This window comes from Brachycentrus maculatus, unplaced genomic scaffold (assembly GCF_059751285.1).
Source record: "Brachycentrus maculatus isolate JH-2025_06_01 unplaced genomic scaffold, ASM5975128v1 h1tg000503l, whole genome shotgun sequence".
NCBI lineage: Eukaryota > Metazoa > Arthropoda > Insecta > Trichoptera > Brachycentridae > Brachycentrus > Brachycentrus maculatus.
This window is the reverse complement of record NW_028281249.1, coordinates 184,713-205,180: the sequence shown is the minus strand read 5'-3', so window position 1 is coordinate 205,180 and position 20,468 is coordinate 184,713. Positions and strand designations below refer to the sequence as shown.

Genomic DNA, 20,468 nt, shown 5'->3' with positions numbered 1-20,468 from the left:
TTTTTGGTCATTTCATTTATTCATAACAGTATTGGCCCTCGCAACTTCTTATAGGCAACGTTTAATGGGATAGAATGTTTCCGTTAGCCATATAAATGTTTCTGTTACTCATAAATGTAATTGTGGAGATGACATCATTTCAAATATCTGCGAAATACAGCATGCCCAGTAATGCTATATATTTAAATATTGTTAATTTTTATGTTCAATTTAATTTCTGCTAACTGGCCAATTTGTAGATTGAAAAGAATTCACATTAAATTTATCTAAAATCTTTATAGGGAATGAAAAAATTTCTTTGTTTATTTCGGACACATTGCCAGAAGAAACGATAATAGTTTTGAAGAGTTAATGGTCATGGGAAAGGTCACAGGTAGTACCGGTTAGGCTCCGGCCGTGTGTCGTTTGCATGGTAAAGTGTATGAATCTGATCCCTTGACATCTCTGCACTAAAAGAAAATATCGTTCGCGAAGTTAATGGCATCCCGATGTCACTTCTCTAACGAGTGGCACGGAATACCGAGCCCAGATTCCAAGAGTGTGTCCGACGTGACGGTCTACATTTAGAAATTCTCTTCATTGTAATAGTTTTAAAAACAAAGGTTCATCCTTTGCAGTTTATTTTTTATTCAAATTTGAAATCCTAATTCTGCCACCGGACGCCCTGTATGAAAAATTTAATATTTTGTTTTGCTCTAAAAACAGACAGAACTTTCCGGTAGACCTAATATATGGACTTGGATTTATTCCAAAGCTGATATACGCCAAAGTATTACATCCCGTGTATTTTTTGCAAAAAAATAAACCACAATTCTGGGTGATTTTCACATTTGCGAAAATATATGTGTATAATATTTATGAATCGGTGTCAGTAAGACTCATTTGTTATTCAAATTTTTATTACCATTTTATCTTAAATGCGCAAAATCCTGTTTTTTATAAAGATAAAAATTATTATTACTATTGATGATAATGTCAGTAATGTTCAAAGCCTAATATGAGATACAGCACATTATTTGCGCGAAATGCTTAAAAGCATATTTTACATACTGTTGGTAGAGCGGGAGACGTCTGTAAGAGTTCTGTTTGCTTACTTTTGGTAGAGCGCGAGAGACAACAAAAAACATTGTACAAATGGGAATTGGGTGTTGCGGTTACTTGTGATTACTTGTGATTAGTATACTGAGGGTCGGGCGGCAGACTGTCTGAGTATAATTAGGTTCAGGGTTGATGAAAAAACAGCCCGACAAAAATGTAGTAGTATAAAGAATATCAATATTAGCATAGAAATGCCTCAGACGTTAATGAGTTATATACTTCGGTTCTAAACACACAATCTCTCAGAATGTGCACACGTGCAATGCAATACTTGTCCCTCGCAATTTAAATTTACCAATATCTGCAATTCGATTTTTACATGCAGTATTTTTTTTATAAAAAATCTTAATTTATTTTGGCACATTGTTGTCGGAGGGTTTTTCATCAACCCCGACCCTAATCACACTCTCCAGTCTGCCGTCCGACAAAAGTAAGCAAATAGAACTCTTATAAGTGTCTCCCACTCTCTACAAACAGTATGCAAAAGACGCTTTTAAGCTTTTCCCGTAAACAATGTGCTAGCATCCAGTATTTTTTTATATAGAGACAGGTTTCCGCTAGGACTATTGCCGAACTATCTTCTATACCTCCGAGCGCAAGGGCATATGAGTTATCGTGCAAAATTTAGTTGGCACTCAATTCTGTACTACCATGATATGTGAATCTTTCCATCCCTCGGGAGGGTGATATGAGCAAGACAGAATAACTTCGTAAGACCAAATTGTGCGCTAGAACAATGAAGATAACATATCCCTGTGCACTGCCGGCGCATTTGTAATAGTGCCTTGCCGACAAATCATTTTTAACATGCATTACGAAAGTGATATACAATGTTTAACGCTACTAATACAGACAATACACACACCCACACATATCAATGTGATAAGTTAACGGGGCTATCTAGGGCAATTGAAAAGTAAATGGTTATTTAAAATTAGTCAAAATGAAAATATTGTTCCGGCGCTTTATAGTTAATACACATGTAAAAATGAACAATTTCAAATCAGAAAAAAATCTTCTTCATAGTTAATTTATAATTATATATTGAAGAGGGGGTAGGACGTGTTTTATTATTTTTCTTCAACCTTCAACATCCTAAGGACACAACTCTAAAATTTAGACTTAGTTTCATATACTGTGTTTGAAAATGATGCGGAATGCATCTAAACATATCGCTCACTCCTTTCAAGAATGTCATAAATCAAAAATTGTCAATTTTCAGTTGTGCACGTTTTCGGAATGCCCAGAAAATATACTATATCCCAGCAAAAGAGGCATATTTTTAACTTAATATTTACCCGCTACAGGGCAGAAAGTGTTGTTTTTGCATTTTGATGAAATGGTATTGTTCAATTATATTTTTAAATATATTAAATATTTTTTAAATGGAGAAAGAACCTTCAGGTTTTACCTAAAAAGATCTGTTGCACAGTAAAAAGTTTAATAAGTGGCTTGATATTTATTTTTAATACATTGTATTATATTTTTAAGCTTTGAAAGTGTTCTCCTGAAAAATCAAGTTTTTTGATTTATGACGTTCTTGAAAGGAGTGAGCGACATGTCACAATAAATTTTAACACACTAAGAGCGGGTGTTGTTTACTCTTGCGCAGCGCTGTCGATGAGATTCGATAATTGTGTACATATAGTTTAGACCTTTACAAAGAGATTGGTACATAATATTCACATAAAACATTAAATAATTCCTTATTTTCTGACTTTGAAATAAGGACGGCGCAGAGAGTAAAAATACCCTTCCCGTCCTTAAGCATCAATCCACCCAATAGAAATATTAATTTTTTTGTACCTGCAGACAGTTTGTTGAATGCCATTTTAAATTTTTGGGTAATTTAACCAAAATTAAAAAAAGGTTATTGGATTGAATTCTACTTTTATATACATATATATGATAATATGTGACGCGTTTCTTCTTATTAAGATATTATCAAAAACTCAAAGTGTTTGATAATGTGTGTAATAAGACGAAACGCGTCACATATTATCATATATATGTAAATAAAAGTAGAATTGCATCTAATAACCTTGTTTAATTTTAGATATATTAATACCCAATAAAAAAAAGGTCGAAGTACCTGTCCCGTCCTTAGGGTGCTTGTGCACTACACGGAATTTTACTGTCTGGCAGCACAGTTAGCATGATAAAACAGATGATTGGCTTGTGCTTTTGGCCGCGTTTCTGCGGATCAGTGCGTGATCATGGTGCGCGTAAATTCGATCACGCTAAACTGCCGTGGTCACTTTTATTTTAAAAAAACCGGACTGCCGGACGGTAAAATTCCGCGTAGCGCACAAGCGCAAGAAATACTGGTATTTACCAAGTAAAACATGAATTAAAAATGGATAGATTTTATGACAAAGTGAATGCCGAATCAATGAATAAAATAAATTCTTACTTTTCTTCCTGACAAATCTGGAACAGACCGGGTCTCTCGTTATCAGGCAAGGCCAGAATGGATGAGAACCGACTCTGGCCCAAGCTAGGTCGCCCAATTTCCACTTGGAGTTGGCTTCATCCTCCAGAGCACTCGCATCGCTGACCACTGCACCGTTTTCAACCACGGGCGGAATGTTTTCTATCGTAACGGCACTTTTGTCAATTTCAATCACTTCAGTCTTCAGGGACTTCTTGGTCTTCGCCTTATAAACCCTCTTCTCTTTGGGGGAGTTTTCTTTCTTCAAGCACAGGAGTTTAGGACCATTTTCGGATAATTTCTTCGGAAGGTTTATAGTGTTGGAACATTTGCTGGAAAACAGAGGTTCCGATTTCGCCGGGGGGAACATGTTCAACATCAAACTAGGCTTTTCCTCTTTCTCATTTTGTTTCCTTTGGATCAGATCTTTCCGGACGTATACTTTTAAAGGAACTTTAGAGGGGCTTTCATTCCACGGAGTGTGCAGGACTTTAGTCTCGACGTTTGGGGTGAAATCGTCGCAAGGCGAGAGGGGTTGGCTCGTATTTAACTGCGGGGAAGTTTGCGTCGATGGAGAGGATTGGATTTTTGGTGGCGTTTTGTCAATGATCGGTGAAACTTTTTTAACAGATTTGTTAGGTGATTTTGAAGGCGATTTAGGAGATCTCGATAACTTCAAATGAAACGCAACGTCAGTCGGGTAAAAATCTGTTATCGTTTTGTGTTTTCTGGCTCGTCCATAGCGACTAGTATTCGGGGGGCTCGATGAAGAATTACCGTAACCCGTTATTTTAGGAGTCAAATTCGTCTCTAGCTGCCTTTCTAGTTGAGACTTTTTACCAGATTTAGGTTTAGCATTTTTCAGTTCTTCTTTGGCATCGTCCAGTAGCGAAGATTCGGAATTAGAAATGTCGAATGACTCTGATATAGATTCGTTAAATATATTTGAGTTCTCAGGGACATCCGTAATCAACTTTTCACGTGTGGATACGGTATTCGATTGATCGTTAATCAGTGTATCCTGATTTTCGGTAGCCATATTTATGTCAAATCATTCTACCATGTCAAGTGTAATCTTATATCTAACAGGCGACTTTTTGTACTCCTGAAAACAATAATATACAAGTTAAATTAATATTCTTCTATATAATATGTAACTAGATTACATTGACGTCTAAAAATAAGCTCAGGATACAATATCGAAGGTATAATCATTGATAAATTACCGGATTGAGAGACAATGTGTCGTACTAAGATCGAAACAAAAAATCGTTTTATTTCTAATCAAATTGTGAAAAAAAACATAAATAACCGCAGCTGAGCTAATAATTTATGTACGAGACTCGACCGCATCTGTTTATCCGCGAGAATAAGGCACAACGCGCCGAAAACGACCGACAAACAAAATGGGAGGCCAAATTGACTTCTGTTATGGGTGCTAAAATAGGAACTAAAGAAGTGCATTATATTGCATCGGAGATGACTTAAAAATAAACACAGTGGTTTTCTAGACTCCAGGAACACGGTGGAAATAGAATCTGAGCGAAATGTGTACGCTCTTTCCGTATCGGCAAAAATATTTGCTAAAAACTTTCTACGAAATCGCACTCACTCACTGTACGTACTGCACGCCATGGGAACAAAATTTTTCGAGCGAGGTTTTCGCGACGATATAATTAGATGTGCCCCAAATAATGAAACTTACCCGCGTTTCACCGGTAGTTTTACATAAAAACAGATAACAGACACGGGGATTCGGTGTTAATTCGTGACATTAAGCGAAATTAAGTTCAAACGTTCAATGACACAAGCACGAACAAACGACGGCTCGTCGGACATCGGCATTCACGGAGCTGCTTTACCGACATTCCGTTATTTATTTTTCCCGCCAACTTTTTATACCACCACAATTTTTTTAAAACTTAAAATATAAACTCATTACTTGATAACAAAAGCATAACAAACTACATCACTGTTCATGAAATTTCAACATATACAATCCAGGATACATGTTATATTTGCTGTTTCTTCAAAAAAATATGAGGTTATGTGAACTCATTTATTATTCCGCACTTGATGATAGAAAATTGTGTTAAAAAGTATTGGTTTTTTGCCTTTAATTTTTAACGGTTTTTAGATGAATAAATGCTTTGGAACATAACTAAATTGTTTGCAATTATTTTAAACAATCCAATAATTATAATATTTAAACTTATAGATTCCTACTTTTTCACTCATGACAATAAAGCTATTATTTAAATCCACAGGTGGCAGTAATACATCAAAACAAGGCGAATTTGTTTTTTCTTTTGACGTTTGGTGGTGATAGTGTCGAGTAAATCCGGATCTTTTTACAACCCTATTCAATTTAGCCGTTCAATTTTGAAATCAACAAATAATAAATTTCCGAATACGATAACATTGGGTATCGTGAACCTTCACTTCGTTTAACCCTTATTCGCACCCAATGGTGCATCGTATCGAAGCGGTGTTTTCTTTTTCATTAAATACATCAAAGCAAGGTGATCAGTATTGCATTTTAGGTAGCCATTCTAGGGCAATATTAAATACACATCAGAGTGAAAAATCACTACTTCTACCACCACGCAGTTTCCCTGCACGGGTAGGATGAGAGGATGGAACACCACACTCATCTGTCCTGACATACACTCCGATTATCACGGTCCTACTTAGGCTTCAACTTTATTCAAAGTTATATTGTTTACTCGTGAGTGGATTTATTATTTGTGTTTGAAGTTACTATTATTTAATGTTATTCATGGGTGAAAATCCTAGGCAAAAACACTCGCTAAATAAGTATGAAATCATTTTCAAATCCCTAAACAGTTACGACCCGGTTCATTCGGTTACTTCATCTATCCGATCCGAACGATCAGCTCATGAACGACGAACGTTCTAGTATGTAATCTTTGGACAAACGACTCGTTTCTGTGTTCTATTTGACAGCATTTTTTTTGACTTTGACATTTCAATTTTCATATTTTCAATAAAGAATTAAGAAAAGGGAAAATGGTGGGCGGCATTAGGGTCAAACCTTCAAAATCTGGCGAAGTATTCGCGTACAGCGAAATGGGATTGAGAAATAATGCTGCGGTAGTTGAATACTGTCGAACGTCGATGGCGGCCTTATCTGGTGGAACTGCTGGTATGTACAATTTAGTTTCGGATTTTCGTAAAAATGTCCCGTGATCATTGACAATCAGTTATCAGTATTCATTCTTTAGTAATTCCTTCTCTGTCCAAGCGGCCAGACTATGGAATGAACTACCTCTCCTTGTAAAAAAAATGCACCCTCTCTAACAACTTTCAATACTTTGACTGCCACGGCAATTTTCCGAGTTCCAGTCCAAAAAGTCAATTTCATTTAGTCATATAATATTTTTAAAAACTCTAATATAGTACTTAATTTTATTTTCTTCTTCTTCTTTTTGTAGATCCTAGGGATCTGTTTGTGCCTCCGCATGTTGCTCTTGGAAATTTGACTCCCAGCTGTCTTTCCATCTTTTCGGAGGTTTGCCTGGGGGTCTGCATCCTTCAGGGTTTCGTTGAAGGGCGATACGTGGAAGTCTGTCTTCTGACATTCGGTTTATATGTTCATTCCAGTATCGCCTTCATTGTCGTCCCCACCTCACGATATCCTCCATCTTACACATTCTCCGGATGTCGGTATTTCTTACTCGGTCTCGCAATGTGTTTCCCGTTATGGATCGGAGAGTCTTCATTTCGGAGGTTCGAAGTCGAGATTTTGTTCTGGCAGTATCTGCTCTTGCCTCAATCCCATAAGCGGCTTTTATTTTCTGTTCATTTATTAATGAATTTTCTGTTCATGTAAGCCAGCATTGATTTTTTGTTCTCTTCCCATAAGCCATCTATCCATATTAGCATTGATGTACTAGGAATTTATTTATTTATTTATTTATTTTATTTATTTCGTAATACATAGATACATTCAATATACATATTCATTTCATATATACATTTATTATACTTACGTATTACGGCTCTTTAGGCATGGCCTGTGTTGAGCCGAATACTAACATGGTAATACAAAATTTATGTTTTTATTTTTTTTATTTTTTAATAATATTTTTTTTAATGATTAGATTATAAACATAACATACAGGAGATACAAAAATAATTTATAGTTTTAGGTTTTTCAATGTGATAATTACACCTGGACTTTAATCAATTCACTTTCTACCTTGTCCCTTCCAATGTTAAGCAACCATCGACGGACACTGTTCTTAATTAGATGGTAGCTGCAGGAATATGGCAAGTAAACACAGTAAGAGATAACTTCTAGTCAGCGTTAGGACGCAAAGAACGCAATCTACGAATTATCTCGTAGTTGGCAGTCAACCAAAGTTTAAGAAACGTCTCAGACATTACAATTTATTTTATTTTATTTTATTTATTTAGAAATTCAACAGAACATTGACATAAATACATTTACAATAATGAATAACAAATAAAACAGGTAATTGTAATATTCCAATTACAAAATTGCACATATCGCTCACTCCTTTCAAGAACGTCATAAATCAAAAAACTTGATTTTTCAGGAGAACGTTTTTAAAGTATGAAAATATAACACAATGTATTAAAAATAAATATTAAGCCACTTATTGAACGTTTTACTGTGCAACAGTTTTTTTAGGTAAAACCTGAAGGTTTTTTCTCCATTTGAAAAATATTAAGTTTATTTAAGAAAATAATTGAACAATACATTTTCTTAAAAATGCAAAAACATCATTTTTTGCCCTGTAGCGGGTAAATATTAAGTTAAAAATATGCCTCTTTTGCTGGGATATAGTATATTTTCTGGGCATTCCGAAAACATGCACAACTGAAAATTGACAAATTTTGATTTATGACGTTCTTGAAAGGAGTGAGCGATATGTTAAATGAAGATTAATACTATCTATGATTAGAATCCTAACTGTCCATCAAACCTCATCCTTTAATTTTTCCCTCTACCTCCTTCCCTAAACTCCCTTTTTCCTTTGTCTTCCTTGTTATCATCAATTTAAAATTTATGTTTTTTTTTAATGTTCAAGTACTATTGAAAACAGCTATCTGATTGCAAACAGCTATATCAGCTATATAATGTCATTCAAACCCTTATCCGCACCCCAATGGTGCATAGGGCACTGCATCATATAAACGCAGTGTTATCTTGATCGTTAACACATGAAGGAAAGGTGATCAGCCTTCCGCTTCCGGTACCAGTCCAAGGTAATATTGAATAAATATAAGAGTGAAAAAATCACTTATATTTATTTGACCCCCCCTGGGAATCAAACCTGGGACCTTCAGTACGGTAGCCGAGCGTGCTGACCATTACACTACAGAGGCGGACTATATAATGTACTTATTTCTTTTCTGTGCATGAAGTTAAAATAAATAAATAAATATTTTCTTTCCAGGTTTGCTTGGACTGACTAGTTTCTACGGATTTGGATTTTATATCTTCTCAGTTGTCAGTTTGTGGGCTCTTCTACTTCTAAAGGCCGGAAGTAATTGGCAAAAATTCTTCATCTCCAGACGGGGTCTACTCACCAATGGATTCTTCGGAGCGTTGTTCACATACGTCCTGTTTTGGACCTTTATATATGGAATGGTTCATGTATATTAATCTAATTGAGTTTCTTGTAACTATTTTTTAAATTTAATAATATATTCTATTTGTAAGGAGCTCTTATTTTATTTTTGTGTTTGAAATTATATTTTATTTTATTTGATTTATTTTATCAATTTGTTTAATATACATGTAAATACATAATACACATTCATAAACATAATTAGCATCTTATTTTTTGCAGTGTCACTCACCAAGTCACCTTATGTGTCTTGTTGGTGGAGATCTGTTTACATACGTTTTTATTATTTTTTAACATAATATTTACACAATCAAAGTATTTTTTTCACATCTATCCGCACCCAAATGGTACACAAAGCACTGGATAGAATTAACGCGGTGTTAACTTGATCGTTAATCATACGAAGGTAAGGCGATCAGTCCTGTGCTGCATGTTCTTGGAATTACCTTTGAAAAATATTTGATGGGATACAGGAGTGTTGACACATATTAAGCTTATGGGAAAAGAATTGGAGGAGGAATAGTGAGGAGAAATGGAGGATAGTAGTAATGGCTAGAAAACTCAGGTTGCATACACATAGTAACAAGTTGTACACCAAGGGTGGCCACCCGCGGCCCGCGGGCCGCATGCGTCCCGCCGGGTGTCTACTTGTGGCCCGCGGAGCAAATCACACATTTTTCCTTTAGTGTACACAAAACCACAAAAAGAACATTCCATCGTTCGTAGTTCATATCGTATCCCATATATGGGAGTATTTCACTATCCTGACAATTTCAAGACCCATAATGGAGTCAAGTAAAGATGTTGGACTAAAGAAGAGAAGAGTAACAGAAGAACTGAGAAGTTTTTAAGACAAATGGACTATTAACTATTTTTTCGTGGAATTTAAAACAAAGCCAACATGCCTGATACGCAATGATTCTTATTTGCTTTAAATAATAAAATTAATTTGTTTTACGGCCCGGTAGGATATCTCATTTCTAAAATCTGGCCCGGCCACAGAAAATGTTGGCCACCCATGTTGTACACTGTCTTTAAACTCTAAAGAAATTACACCGCTTCTTAGTGGAATCTTTCAATATTAACTGGATGATGGCAGATTTCACCCCAAGTACCGGTCCTTATTGGGGAAATGAAACAGAATTTTATTCGCAACACCACACTTGTTCTACTCTTCACTCTCAACCATCATGGAATGAGCGGTATTTATGACACCGCTACTGTTAGGACTTGCCCTTCCCGTGCCGTATAAGAAACCAACCCCTGTGTTATCCCCATCCTTCAGAATGTGAAACGTGTCATACAATGTTCAAAGGTGTTCAAAGCAGGATTAATCGCGTTCCATATAGAAACACGACTAGTGCCTACTATGCCTTATCCTTACCCAACCCTACTGCCTACCCTAATTAAAAACTCTGTAAAGAGTTAGTCGATTGAAATATGAAAAGTGAAATGTAAAAGGCATGTATAATATAACTACTGTAGTGTTAAGTACTACAAATTTCTATTATTTTTTGACATCTCATCAAAGATGAAGAAGAATATGGAAGTCTGAGCATTTACGGGGCTGACGACCATCATAGCCTGGTTAAAGTGATCACTTTACACATGTGTAACATTCACCAATTCTACCCATTATTGACAACCACACTACTCAAATTCTTGGAAGTTCTATATATATATGAACCAGTTTAGAAACCTTGTTCTTACTAGAACTTCACTAGAGACATCTATTGGTGAGATGAAAAGAAACTTGTCAAAAAATAATATGAAAAATAACTCCTGTAATTGGAGATAATCCAGATTTGTGAACAAGTATTTGGACACACTCAAAATGTTGTCTATAAATTTCTCATGTAATCCGAACTTTTTCAAATCCGAACAGGACACATCCCCAATTATTTTGGATTTTGTGGGTTCTACTGTATGACAGATATTTTAATACTGAATAAGGATGGAATGCAAGGCTGAAATAAGAATTATTGATAAAATTATGGAAGGTGTACTGAGATGGTTTAGATACATGGAATGAATGAGTTAAGAAAGAATGTTAAAACAAATATATGAGGCAAATGAAGTTGGAAATAGAATCAAAGGAAAATTTACCATAAGCAGTACTTAAAATACTTGAAAGTAGATAGATCAGATGTCAAAATAATCATCGTGCGTAAATATGGAAGAGGAAAATAATGTTTACAAAGACGAAATGATGTGGCATTATATCTTGTCTGTCTACCCCTGCAGAGAAGCGAGGTGATGGTAGGTTTTTTTTTTCGGGGTCAAGGGATCTTGCATCCCTTATGTCACTGTGACCATATTAGGTCTATTGTGACTTCTCTCTGTATTACAGCTCACTGCCAAGACCTACATGAGTCATGTAACTCACGACCTGTCTTGGTGGTAGGAGCTTCATTTTCTCGGAGTCCAGTAGAGGTCCTCCAAGGATGTGACTTCGTTTGTGAGCGAGTGCGTCACAATTGTAAAGAATGTGGATTGGCGTTTCGTTATCCTCCATACAAAATCTGCATACTGGGAAGTCATGAAGTGAGATTTTTGTCATGTGTTTCATCAGTCTGCATCGTCCTGTAAAGGTCCTGTTTAGGATCCTTATTTGTTTTTTGCTAAGCTTTAGAGCTTCTGTGGTGATTTTCCGTGAGAACGAGTAGATGGTAGGTTGGCTTCTACATTGAACTGTCAAAAATTATCAAAGATAACATAACAGGACGAGATCCTTTCAAGAGATTTTCAATAGCTGTCGTTCATGACCTTTGTAAAGAGGAAGAAATGAGAAATTACAGACTGTATCTTGAGATCATGGAGATGTAATATTTTTTCTATGAATATATAATATTCATACACCCAAATGATTCAAGAACCCAACAGCCCCTCATACTGGAACCCCTGAAGAGGAGAATATGAACATGGTTGGGACATGTCCTTATAATGCCACCTGAGAGCATCAACCCCTCGTGTCTCTTCTTCCAACCCTGAGGATTCCGGCGCTCCGGTAGACCGCTGATTACCATTCACCGACTATACTCAGTGGAACTTTGGGATGCCGGACTGACCTGGGAGGAACCCAAGGAGATGGCGCATAGCAGAGTGACTTGGAGACGTCTCTTGTTGGCCATATACTCCACCTAGGGACCGAACATGGAAAGAAGAAGAATGATCAGAGCTAGGCTCTTGACTATGCAGCAGTTTCCACCGCTCTCTGTCCAAAGCTAAATTCTCTTCTTAACTTTGGTCCGGTGTCTTTACTGCTTTTGTAAGAGATAAAGTGGTTTCCCTCTTGCCTTCTGCACCGCAGTTCTACAGCCTCTTTCTCGATCACCTAGTTGAGGATGTGTCCTGAAACAAACCATTTCAAGATATCCAAATTACCATCCCTAGTCCATAATATGGAAAGCGGGAAAGTTAGAATGATTCATATCTGAGTGGCTCATATCTTCATACCTTCTATTACTCTCTATGCTTAGTATGATACAAAGGTATGTACTTTACAAATCAGTGTATTGCATTAATTTTTAATCCTTTTAACATATGCAGTTTTCATCTACAAGTATATGGTAAACATCGGGTATAGATTAACGCATCCTTGACCAGCGTGATAAGGCAAATAATTCAAATCCAATTTAATATTTTTTTTCATGCTTGGGAAAATCTGATTTTCACTCTCATATCGCTCCGTAACAATGCTTGAATACCTGATACTTATCTTCTATCCAGGGTTGAACTCATTGTCGCTTTATTTCATTCCAGACATTTTTTATCAATTTCTTGTGGTATTGTGATGTATTTGATATTGTAACTTCCTTGTTTATTTATCAAGCTATCAAACAAATAATTTACCAAGCTTTCAACCCTCATCAGCAAGTTATCAAACCATTTTCAACCCTTATCCGCACCCCAATGGTGCATAGGGCACTGCATCATATAAACACAGTGTTATATTGATCGTTAACATACGAAGGAAAGGTGATCAGCCCCCCGCTTCAGATACCAGTCCAGGGTAATATTAAATAAATATTAGAGTGAAAATCACTTATATTTATTTTACCCCCCCTGGGAATCGAACCCGGAACCTCCAGAACGGTAGCCGAGCGTGCTGACCATTACACTACGGAGGCGGACAAGACCATAATGCCATCAAATTTTTAAGCCAACAAGCAAGGCCATCAAGCAGTTTTACTATCAACCCATCAATCAATCAATCTCTCATTATTATGTTTTGTAACATAAATTTCATTAAAAATATAAATTCATCAAACCATCAAGCAATCCTTCTATCAAGCCGATCAATTATTATTATGTTTTGTTATTCAATTTCTTTAAAATATATCAAATAACAAATTGTCGACCCATCAGGACATCAATCAAACATGCTACCAAGCTATCATAGGCTGGTCAAGTGATAACTTTATACACATAAAACATTCACCATTGTACCCATGATTGACAATCACACTACCCAAATTTTGGAAGTCATACATACTCATTGTAACCGGCGTGGGTTACGTGCGATGACTCTCAAAAATGTACACGCCTGGCCTTCTTCGGAATCTCCCAACTATGCCACCGTTGTAAGGGGTGACGTTCCAGACGGCCCCGCCGTACCGAGTTACCGAGTAAGCTGGATACGGACGGAGGTGAATGGATGTATGAGCCGGGAAGAGCGGCACTGGACCGACAAGTCAACCTCAATAGCCCTGATAAGGGCTTTCCGAAACTGGTCCGTGAATCGGTATAATGAGGCGAAGCGGTCCAGGCTGGCGGCGCGGCGAGTAGTCCAAGGAGCGGGAGCGGAGAAATGAAACACAGGTTTCAACAGTCACACCAGAACTGGTTTATTATCAAAAAATGCGCCCTCTATATACCCGGCCGTGATCGCGTACCGCCCGACAGTGGGAAAGTACAGCCAATCAGCGGCCGGGGGAGAGAGACAGCCATATCTCTGTCTCTCTCTAATGGGCACCGGACGGGCTACACTTTCATACCGTACCGGTGCCGTTCCAACAATTCGTTATTACATTACAATTTACAATTTACAAGTTTATTTTATCAGTAATCTATATCAGTAATCTATTTATACTACTTAACATCTAGGCGCATTTATGTATTAACATTGTCTTATTCTTTCTTATATCTAATACATTCTGTAAATACATGAGAAATCGGTAGAATCCATAGAGGCCCTTCTTCGGGTCGCATTCCGACGGGCGACCGTTTCGCTCGCCGCCAGGCGCCTGGAATTCTTTTTCAGGGCCGCCGTACGGGGTGTGCGATCCGTCCGTAACACTCCCCCCGTGCAGCTAGTCTGCACCTGAATTCTCGGGGACGGGTCGCGCGCCTTCTCTTCTTATTACCGCGATCTTTGCGGCCGGCCTGGTGTAGACCCCCCTAGGGGTCTTTACCTCCACGACTCGTACTTGGCCGTCTGCTGCTTGGTCGGCTCGGGTCACTATTCCCCGCGGCCAACAGTTCCTCGGCAGGTTCGGGTCGACAATTACGACCATGTCGTCCTTCTGGATCGGAGGCGCGGGATCGCGCCATTTCTTCCGTTGGGCCAACGTTGGGAGATATTCCCGCAGCCAGCGCCGCCAGAACATATCCGCGGATCTCTGGGCGATCCGCCACTGTTTGCGAAGGCAGGCTCCTTCGTCGTCTTCGTCGTAATGCGCCAGCGTGGGGTGCGCATTAGCGGTTCCGATGAGCAGGTGGTTCGGGGTGAGGGGTATAGCTTCCTCGGGCTGCAGAGTCACCTGTGTAAGTGGACGGTTGTTAACTGAATACTCTGCCTCGGCCAGTATCGTTTTCAGGGTCTCCTCCTTCGGAGCCTGTTCGTTTAAAGTCGCCTTGAGAGCTCGTTTTACCGACCTAACGAGCCTCTCCCATGCCCCACCCATGTGTGGGGAAGATGGCGGTATGTATTCCCATCTTATGTTCCGAATTGTCAGCTCCGCCAACAATTTTCCATCCTTCCGTAGTTCCGTCACGGCGTCGCGCATCTCTTTGTCGGCGCCGTGGAAATTGGTCCCGTTGTCGGAGTACAGGGCGATGGGGCACCCTCTCCGGGAAATCATCCGCCTCACTGCCATTATCGTGGAGTCCGCTTGCAGTGAGGACGCGAGTTCTAGGTGGATGGCGCGTGTAACCATACACGTAAAAAGAACGCCATAACGTTTTTCCCGTCTTCGGCCGACAGTCACGGCTATCGGCCCGAAGAAATCTACTCCGCAGTGCGCAAAGGGCGGTGCGCCGTACGCAAGCCGGGATGCGGGCAACTGTCCCATCAGTGGGATCCTTGGTCTGCTCCGAGCTGTCTCACATGTCTGACATTCCCGTGATATTTTCTTAGCGGCGTCCCTCAGCCGCAGGATATGATACTTCGTTCGTAGGTCTGCTACAGTTCTTTCTGTTCCTGGATGTCCACCTTTCTTGTGGACATGTTCAATCAATAGCCGCACATATCGGCATGCTCCGTCGAGGACGGGTGGGGCAGTGAGGCCTGCCGCGAATTCGGACGCGGCCTTAAGGCGTGTACCCATTCGTATTATTCCATTGCTGTCCAAGTACGGCGTCGCGGCGTACAGACGGCTTCCGGGCGGGCTTCCCTTTCCCTCCCGCAGCATTTGCAGCTCGTCTTGAAATGAGCTTTCTTGTGACCTCCTAATCCACATGTTTTCAGCGTCCTGCATCTCCGCGGCGCGCAACTCAAACCCCCCTCCGGGTTGTCCTGTGACCGAGTGCCGCCGGCATCTGGAGATGAATCGTAGTACCCAGGCGGTCGTGCGCACCAGCCGGGTCCAGGAGGAGAACCGCTCCACCTGCGGGAGGGCCTCCTCGTTCCTTGTGTGTCCGACAAACTGTCGAACCGGTTTTTCTTCGAGCGCTTCTGCGCTTGGTCTCGTTCGCCCAACTTTCTCTGTGGGCCATTCTGTCTCTTCCTCCCTCAAGAAACGCGGGCCCCCAAACCACAGTCCGTCTCTTGAGAGGTCAGGGGTCCCCTTGTCGCGGGTTCCAATGTCCGCCGGGTTTTCCTTTGTGGGGACCCATTTCCATTCTTCACGCGTGGTCAACTCATCGATCTCTCCCAATCGATTGGCCACGAACGTTGCATATTTCAAAGGATCATTGCGTATCCAACACAGCACCGTGCTGGAGTCCGTCCAGTAGATCGTTCTTACTATCCTCGCCTGACTCTCCCTTTTGATGGTGGCAGCCATCCGTGCCGCCATCAGTGCCGCCTGTAGCTCTAGGCGCGGTATGGAGAGCGGCTTCAGGGGGGCCACTTTCGATTTGGCCATCACGAACGCCGCGTCGCCGGCGTTCACAAAGTAGGCTATCGCACAACAAGCCTGTTCAGATGCGTCGCAGAAGATGTGCAGCGTCACGAGTCGCCCTTTAGACTGTAGCACACATCTTGGTATTCTGCATTCGTTGTTCTCCATCAGCCGGCGCCACTCTGACCATCTCTCAGAGTGCTCCGGCAACAGCGTCTCATCCCAGCCCGTCTTTGATCGCCAGACGGCCTGTAGGATAATTTTTGACCGCACGGTGAGGCACGTAATAAAGCCGACCGGGTCAAAAATACTCATCGTCGCGCTCAGCATTTGGCGCTTGGTGGGGTTCTCGGGGATCGAGGCCATCTCGGTCCCATATTCGAAGAGAAACGTGTCGCTCCTGGGGTTCCACATTAAACCCAGGACTCTTTCCGTTGTATTTGCTTCTCCTATTCTGATGGCATTTTCCGCCTTTTCCTTTTCCGCAATGCCTTTCAGGACTCCTGGCTTATTAGACGCCCACCTCGTGAGCTCAAAGCCTCCCCTTAGGAGCACCTGCCTCAGGCCATGTATGAGGGATGCGGCCGCTTCTTCGCTGTCGGTCGCATCCAAATAGTCATCCATATACATTCGTCCTTGTATGGCCGCCGCGGCGGCCGGAAATTCGTGTGCGTACGTTTGGGCGACCTTGTCGCGGACAAACTGGGCACTACTGGGCGAGCATTTCGCGCCGAACATCATCGATGTCAACATGTACGTTTCGGGTTCATCCCGGCTATTCGTTCGCCACAGGAACCTTTGCGATGGCTGGTCAGCTTCATTGATCCTAATTCGCAGAAACATCTCCTTGATGTCTGCGGCTACCGCCACGGCCCCTTCCCTGAATCGAAGGAGGTTCCCCAACAGCGAGGACAGGAGGTCTGGTCCTGTCAGTAAGTGGTCATTCAATGACGTCCCCCGGTGCTGGGCGGCAGCGTCAAATACCACTCTTATCTTACCCGGCTTGTTCGGGTTACTCACAGCGAAGTGAGGTAAATACCACTCCCTCGGGTGGTGCACATTCTCTTCTGCGGGGTCGAGCTTCACAGCATATCCTTTTCCAATATATTCACTTATCTTGGCCTTGTAAGCCGCTGCCAATGCCGCGTCACGTCCTAGCTTCCTTTCTAGAGAGTGAAGCCTGTTCAAGGCTGCCTGGCGATTGCACGGCAGTACGTCTCCGTCCCGAGCCCATAATAGCCCGGTCTCCCATTGGCCTGACGGGAGCTGTCTTGTAGTATTCTTCAAGAGTTCCAATGCGCGCTTATCGGTTGCGCGATTCCTTTCGGCGGTGGAGACGCCCAATGACTCCACGGCGAAGTTTCTCTTCAATAGCTCGTCCAACCCTTGCTCGACCCGGTTGTTTGGCAGATTGAAGTTGGGGTGTACGGTACCCCCGTACGTTACTGGCCCCAGTGTGGTCACTATGGTCAGCTGACCATCCTCCCGAAGCACTGGAGTGTCGATCGGGAACATGAGAGACGCGTTATCGAGGCCGATCAGCATCTGCGGTCTGATGACGCGAGCTCCAGTCCGCGCGGGCGCGCCACTTTTGTGTACAAGGTCCAAGTCCTTGATGGTCCTCGCCCCGATCTCGAATTCCCCGTTGTGATCACTTATCAAGGTCACCGTTACACGCTGCGACCTGTGTGTGTTGCTTTGTCCAGTCGCACCTTTTATCGTCAGATTCCTTGCTATCCCCGTAGCACCTATCGCGCGGGCGACACCCTCCTCGAGGAGGGTCACAGACGCAGCCTCGTCCAACAAGGCGAACACTTTTGCGGTCCCCCGCGGTCCCTTCAAAGTAACCGGCAGCACTTTGAATGTGACCGGGACCTCACAGTCATTTGTCCACAGCACCTGCGCATTGTCCACAACTTCCTCACTTTTCACGGCTTCCGCGGCACCATCCGTGCGGTAGTGCAGGATTCTATTGTGGTGTCTCCGGCAGATTTCACACTTTCTTGCTTCACACTCGGGCACCCTGTGCCCTGATTCCAAACACTGGAAACACAGTTTGGACAGCCGCACAAATTCCCAGCGGTCGTCCACGGTCTTCTTCTCGAACCGTTTGCATCGGCGTAAGTTATGCCCGCTGGCCTTACAAAATACGCATTCCTTGTCACTCGTCGTGTCGCGCGTCGCAAACACGTGACTCCTTGGCTCGACGCGTCGAGCGTTCTCGCGGCGGGCGGGCTCGGCGCACTTGTCGCGCTGACCCGCGCGCTCCTTGTCTCTGTTCCTCGCCACCATTCTGAACAGACCTCCGTGGCGCGTGATGCCGGCGGTGATCTCGTCAAGCCAAGCGGCGAGATCGTAGATACTGCTCCTCGTCTCGCGGCGGCGATCGCGGAACCAATCCCACCGGAGTTGCGTCGGCATCTTGGCAACCATCTCCGCTAGCAGCTGCGGGTTGTCGAGATAGCAAGCGTCCATCCCGTCCACGGTGGTGATGACGTTGCGTATCGAAACCGCAAAATCCACGACTGCTTCATCCGCGGGGTGGTCGGCGAGACTCGGCATCCTCCGGGCGTCTTCCAGTATCTGCGCGATGATGAGTGTCGGGCTGCCGAAGGCGTCCTCCAGCGTCCGCAATATTTCCGACACGTTGCGCGGATACAGTAGCAGGCCTGCTACCATGTGACGCGCACGCCCTTCCAGTGCGCGCGCCAATCTTCCGATGTTGTCAGCGTCCCCTATCCCCCATCTCTCAGTAGATTGGAGATATGCCGCGTTGAAGCGGCGCCATTCCCTCGGGTCTCCGCTGAACTTGGGCAACTCCGGCGGCTGCCCCGACCATCGAAAGTAGTCCCCGCCTCGGGGTGAGGGCTCCGCGTAGATTGCTCTTCCATCATCTCTGCGGTGCCGTTCGTCCGGTCGAGCTCCGTCGACCCATTCGCGTACCGGGTAGCGATCGCGTTCGTCCGGTGCGCGCCAACGCAAGCCAGAGGTTTCCATACGCCTCGGCTCCGCGTTGCCAGTAGGCGCCGGGCCATGTCCCCCGGGCGCTTCTCCTCTGTGGCCGGTCAGTTCGTCCCGCGATTCCCCAGCGAATCGCGTAGGTTCCGGATCCAACACCGGAACCGGTAGAGCTGCGGCCGATGTCCTGAATCCCGTTCTGGGCTGATTGGCGGCGTCGTCCTGCCGCGTTCGTAGGTGGGTGGATTGTTCGACACCCGCGATAACCTCCCCCCCTGGGGAGCTTACGTTAGCTGCTGTGCACTTCGACAACAGCTCACGGAGTTGCTGGAACTGCCTCTCGTTGCTGGCGGCTAGCTCCGCCATCTGGCGGCGCAAGTCGCTACTCGTATCAGTCCGGACTGAACTGACAGAGTCCCGATCCTCCTCACGGCGCTGCTCTTCGGGCTCCATGGCGACGTTGCGTCCCGACCTCAGGGATGCAGGCATCGTAGCTGGAGACTGCGTTGAAGGATCCGGCTCGAAGGACCAAAATGTAACCGGCGTGGGTTACGTGCGATGACTCTCAAAAATGTACACGCCTGGCCTTCTTCGGAATCTCCCAACTATGCCACCGTTGTAAGGGGTGACGTTCCAGACGGCCCCGCCGTACCGAGTTACCGAGTAAGCTGGATACGGACGGAGGTGAATGGATGTATGAGCCGGGAAGAGCGGCACTGGACCGACAAGTCAACCTCAATAGCCCTGATAAGGGCTTTCCGAAACTGGTCCGTGAATCGGTATAATGAGGCGAAGCGGTCCAGGCTGGCGGCGCGGCGAGTAGTCCAAGGAGCGGGAGCGGAGAAATGAAACACAGGTTTCAACAGTCACACCAGAACTGGTTTATTATCAAAAAATGCGCCCTCTATATACCCGGCCGTGATCGCGTACCGCCCGACAGTGGGAAAGTACAGCCAATCAGCGGCCGGGGGAGAGAGACAGCCATATCTCTGTCTCTCTCTAATGGGCACCGGACGGGCTACACTTTCATACCGTACCGGTGCCGTTCCAACAATTCGTTATTACATTACAATTTAC

The 20,468-nt window shown here is 43.0% G+C and overlaps 3 protein-coding genes across 5 annotated transcripts in view; 1 reads left to right on the top strand and 2 right to left on the bottom strand.

Annotated features, from left to right (window-relative positions):
* Nucleotides 1-5,369, bottom strand: part of LOC148301911 (uncharacterized) — a 29,615-nt gene extending 24,246 nt beyond the window's left edge. The window contains exons 1-2 of one of the 3 annotated variants that reach the window (XM_088272496.1): nt 5,142-5,369; nt 3,512-4,634 (exon numbers count right to left, since the gene is read on the bottom strand). In XM_088272496.1, the coding sequence (XP_088128622.1) occupies nt 3,512-4,568 (1,057 nt within the window). In that variant the 5' untranslated portion in view covers nt 4,569-4,634; nt 5,142-5,369. The remainder of the gene's footprint in view (nt 1-3,511; nt 4,635-5,141) is intronic. The other 2 variants (XM_088272497.1, XM_088272495.1) reach the window with 2 other exon arrangements.
* A 977-nt stretch (nt 5,370-6,346) lies between these two features.
* On the top strand, nt 6,347-9,244 carry EMC6 (ER membrane protein complex subunit 6). Its single transcript, XM_088272500.1, has 2 exons — nt 6,347-6,695; nt 8,977-9,244. The coding sequence occupies exons 1-2, from the start codon at nt 6,560-6,562 to the stop codon at nt 9,183-9,185; spliced, it is 345 nt and encodes a 114-aa protein (XP_088128626.1). The 5' UTR covers nt 6,347-6,559; the 3' UTR covers nt 9,186-9,244.
* Nucleotides 9,245-14,462: 5,218 nt separating this feature from the next.
* On the bottom strand, nt 14,463-19,880 carry LOC148301909 (uncharacterized). Its single transcript, XM_088272533.1, has 2 exons — nt 19,680-19,880; nt 14,463-18,572 (listed from the first exon to the last, which is right to left on the bottom strand). The coding sequence occupies exons 1-2, from the start codon at nt 19,878-19,880 to the stop codon at nt 14,463-14,465; spliced, it is 4,311 nt and encodes a 1,436-aa protein (XP_088128659.1).
* Between the last annotated feature and the right edge of the window lie 588 nt (nt 19,881-20,468).

Excerpts from the sequence above, each read along its gene's own strand:
- EMC6 (XM_088272500.1), top strand. The coding sequence starts at position 6,560 with ATGGTGGGCGGCATTAGGGTCAAACCTTCAAAATCTGGCGAAGTATTC. Across the intron at positions 6,696-8,976 it reads CTTATCTGGTGGAACTGCTG|GTTTGCTTGGACTGACTAGT; the intron begins GTATGTACAATT and ends TTTTCTTTCCAG.
- LOC148301909 (XM_088272533.1), bottom strand. The coding sequence starts at position 19,880 with ATGCCTGCATCCCTGAGGTCGGGACGCAACGTCGCCATGGAGCCCGAA. Across the intron at positions 18,573-19,679 it reads CGAAGTGCACAGCAGCTAAC|GCCAGCGGGCATAACTTACG; the intron begins GTAAGCTCCCCA and ends GTATTTTGTAAG.